Genomic DNA, 4,492 nt, shown 5'->3' with positions numbered 1-4,492 from the left:
TTGAACACAGAGAAAGATATTTGGAAGAATGTTAGTCATTTTCAGTTCTGCGACATCATTGAATAGTAGAAAAAAAACATTGCCTCTTTTTTTGTTCTGTTGAACATAACATCTGTTAAACAAAAAATGTAGGGTAACACTTAACATTAAGGTTCCCTTCATAAAGCATTTGTAAATGTGTTCATTAATGATTAATAAGTCCTTTACAAATGCATTATGAAGCAGTTATAACAGCATGAATAAAAAGGGGGATTCTAATGAAATACCTGCCAAATAGTGAGACATTTTAACTCACATGTTATGAATGCTTAATAAGTGTATTTATTCATAATTTATTTGACTCGAATGCAGATTCATTATTAACTTGATGTTCTTTGCAAAATAAGATGTCAGACTGGAGAATGTAGGGTGTTATGTTGGTTTTTCTTATTATTGTATATTTCATTTTCACAGGTTACTAACGTTCATAACTTATTAATAAATGGTTCACATGAATCCACTATATTAAGGCACACTTTCACGGTTTGCTAAAATTTATAACGCTTAACATTTATAAGTTAGGTGTTTGAAGTTGTGAATGAATACTTCACAGGCATCCACTTTTCTATTAAGTGCACTTTCATGGGCTGTCAATACTTTTAAATGTAAGATTCACATCAGAGATGCAGCCTTGTGAGCATTCTGTTTCTACAATAAATAATAAATGCATGTTTTTTGGTTTTGATGAACTATTGGAAGTAATTGAATCATTAATAAAACAAACAAGTTTACAACAACCTTTGTGCATTTAGTGTTCAAAAGTGATCAAAAGTTTGATGAATTTATCTTGGTAATCACCAAGGTAAAAAATGGCTTTGGATAAGCATCATGATCTGAGGGCATTCTGGAGAGCACCGGAAGACATTGGGAATGGGATCCAATGTCTTCCATTGCCCTCCAGAATGGTTTGAAAAGTGACATAAGATATGACATATGCAATAATAAGAAAAACCAACATAACTCCCGTCTGACAGCTTATTTCGCAAAGAACATCAAGATAATAATGAATCTGCTTTCGAGTCAAATAAATAATGAATAAATACACTTATTAAGCATTTATAACATGTGAGTTAAAATGTCTCACTATTTGGCAGGTATTTCGTTAGAATCCTCCTTTTTATTCATGCTGTTATAACTGCTTTATAATGCATTTGTAAAGGACTTATTAATCATTAATGAACACATTTACAAATGCTTTATGAAGGGAACCTTAATGTAAAGTGTTACCGAATTGAGAAAATCAAACAGTTCTGGGGTTATGGCAGTTATGGTAGTCAGTGATGTCCTAGAACTGAAAATTGTTCACATTCTAACAAATATCTTTCTCTGTGTTCATCAGAACAATGAAATGTATGCAGGCATGGAACAACTTAAGGGTCAGTAAATCATAACGGAATTTTCATTTTTGGGTGAACTGTCCCTTTAAGGGAGATGAAAGAGAATGCACTATGATGATGTATATCACTGAGGGACAGAAGACCACCCGTGAATCACCCATCTAAACTCTCTACAGAGTCCCACAAACACACAGAGACACGAATCTTCATCCATCAGGCAAATACACATCGAGTCGATGTCCAGCGTCATTTCACCCCAAACCTTCATGTTAGGAGGCTTTTGCGCTCATGTCCCCTCTGTTATAATGCTCCCATAATAGGCTTCATATTCTGGATTTGATGTTTCGATTCACCCTGTGTCATTGCGCACTTGCGGGATGCAGATTTTTGACATGATTCCTACTTAAACTCAGGAGGAAGGAGAGCTATGAGTTGATCTAAATTTGGAGTGTGGATCTCATGTTTTGCCAAGGCTGACCTCCCAAAGGCCTTTTTATGGGGTGAGGTTTAACGTTCCTGTCCCACAAGACTGTGAAGTAAAGAATTCTGCCCAAAGACCAGAGAGAGAGAGAGAGAGAGAGAGACTATCGACTTCACCAACAGTCACTCGCTCACGTTTCTCTGAGAGTCGTCGCCGCAGCTGAGAGGAGACTTAGAGGTGATGCTCTGTAACACAAATACGATTTCACGAGACAAACCTCGGTCAGCGTGAGCCGTGGACATCATAGAGAACTGATGTGATTTAAGAACTCTAGAACGACAAATCTTAAGCTCGGCTTCGCCTGAAACGGAGAGAACCATCCAGACGAGCAGGTAAAACCATCTCTCTTTCTGCATGTTTATGTACAGTATGTATTTATTGTAAAGTTGGGTTAACGCCAAGACTCCTGATGTAAACGATGTATTTTCCATGGAAAGTTCCAGCGGGATTCCCCTGCTGACTGAACCATGAGGGAGATGATGGAGTCTAACAGCAGCCTAATATGGAACATTCACGTTCGTCAAGTAGATGTTTGACTTTGTGTAAGAGAATGCGTTCGTGAGTTTAAGTCGAGCTGTGTACATCGACATTCAGAAAGAGACGGAGAGACTTTTACAATGTGAAGAAAACAAGAGCTAGCCGATAGTGATGGAGTTTCACGTTGAAGAAAGCTTTGTGGTGTTTTGAAAGAATATTTTTTAAAGGACTCGTTCCACAAAACTGTCTTTAGTCACGGACTTTCTTCGTTAAGCAACATGAAGACGATGCTCAGCTTTGCTCCGTTCCAGTCTAACGTTGTTTATTACGGTGCTTTTTGTTGATTATTTGTGGAGTTTGAAAGCACGTGTCATCTTCCTCAGTTTCCAGTGTTGGGCAAGTTACTCTGAAAAAGTAATGAATTACTAGTTACTAATGACATATTCAATAGTGTAATTAGATTACTGTAGAAATGACTCTCTCCAAAAAGTATTTAGTTACTTATTACTAATTATTTTCTATATCCTACATCAACCTTGATGAGTTAAGTGACTCAAGGATAGACATGAAACGGCTCTTTTCATTCATTCAATCAAATAATATTAAACTACATAAAGTACTCTTATTAACTCACCAAAGTATTACAAATGTGAGAATTATACATTAAAGCGCGGATTTTAAAGTTAGACTTGTAATTTTGATGTCAATTCCACTATTGCACACACATACTGTATATTACACACAATATTTAGTTTAATTACATCAGAAGTTACTAATTCAATTACAGACAAACTTACTTTTTCAAAGGAAAAGTAATTAAATTACAGTAACTAAGTACTAAGTAACTAGTTACACCCAACACTGTCAGTTTCAAACCTGTTTGGAATAATAAAGGAATATTTTGTTTTTGGAAGAACCCGTCTGTTGTGGTTGTGATTGTGTTTGTCTCTCAAAGGGATTTGAAAGTGACCCGCTGCGAATGTTTATTTTCAGTGTTGCAGTCATGGGGGCGTCTCTGGGAGGCCACGTGAACGTCACCGCCGGGTGTCCCGTGAACGGCAGCGCTCATCTGTTAGGCGTGCCTTACCTGACGAGACTCTCTCATCTAGACAAAGAGACGTTATATGAGAACTTCTACGCTCTGTGGATCACGCTGATGGTGGTGAACACGCTCATGTTCGTGGTGGGCGTGGTTCTCAACAGTCTGGCCCTCTACGTGTTCTGTCAGCGCAGTCGCTCGCGCACGACTCCCGCCATCTACACCATAAACCTGGCGGTGGCTGACCTGCTGGTGGCGCTGTCTCTGCCCGCCCGCATCGCCCTGTATCACAGCGGGGGCGACTGCGCTGCCTGTTTCTACGTCCACACCTTCAGTTATTTCGTGAACATGTACTGCAGCATCTTGTTTCTCACCAGCATCTGTGTGGACCGTTACATGGCGGTGGTCCGCCCGTCCGGAGCGGCGGGCCGCTGGAGAAGCCCCGTGATAGCCAAAGGTGTAAGCATGTGCGTGTGGCTGTTCGCCGTGGTGGTCACCTACTCCCTGCAGACCTCCGCCCTGGAGTTCGGCGGCACGTCATGTTGTCGTCTGGCCGTTCTCTTCGCCCTCACCCTGCTGGAGTTCGTGCTGCCGCTGCTGGTCATCGTGGCGTTCACCGTGCGCGCGGCCTGCGCGCTGGCGGACGGCGGGCTCATGCCGCAGAGCTGGGGGCGGCGCACGCGGGCTGTCAGGCTCCTGGTAGCCGTGCTGGTTGTGTTCACCGTGTGTTTTACGCCGTATCACGTTCGTGAAGCTGTGGTGTACTTCCAGCTAGGGGGCAGCAGAGAACAGCACGTGGTGGCGTATCACGTCACCATCACCCTCAGCAGTTTGAACAGCTGCCTCGATCCCGTGGTTTACTGCTTTGTGCCCGATAGCTTCCGTTCGACACTACGTAGGGATCGGAGAAAGAGGTTGACGGAGCACCCGATGCCCGGATCCGTGGTCAAAGGAAACAGGAGCCCCAAAGAGTCGGGAACGGCAGCGGGCGTTGGGTACAGCGTGGCTACGTTGACTCTAACACCCAAAGACATCCCAGCCTGAAACAACACAAATAAACAAACAAACACAATTCATAAACAGCTTATTCACATCCATTTGTACAAAAAAATCGAGCGA

At 42.0% G+C, this 4,492-nt stretch overlaps 1 protein-coding gene across 1 annotated transcript; it reads left to right on the top strand.

Annotated features, from left to right (window-relative positions):
• The first annotated feature begins 2,088 nt into the window (after positions 1-2,088).
• LOC130567334 (G-protein coupled receptor 20) lies at positions 2,089-4,492 on the top strand. The gene is made up of 2 exons (XM_057355350.1): positions 2,089-2,189; positions 3,328-4,492. Exon 2 carries the CDS (start codon positions 3,338-3,340, stop codon positions 4,415-4,417), a length of 1,080 nt encoding a protein of 359 aa, XP_057211333.1. The 5' UTR covers positions 2,089-2,189; positions 3,328-3,337; the 3' UTR covers positions 4,418-4,492.

The sequence above is a fragment of the Triplophysa rosa genome, linkage group LG16 (genome assembly GCF_024868665.1).
Source record: "Triplophysa rosa linkage group LG16, Trosa_1v2, whole genome shotgun sequence".
Classification (NCBI taxonomy): Eukaryota; Metazoa; Chordata; class Actinopteri; order Cypriniformes; family Nemacheilidae; genus Triplophysa; species Triplophysa rosa.
This window is presented reverse-complemented; position numbering and strand designations above follow the sequence as displayed.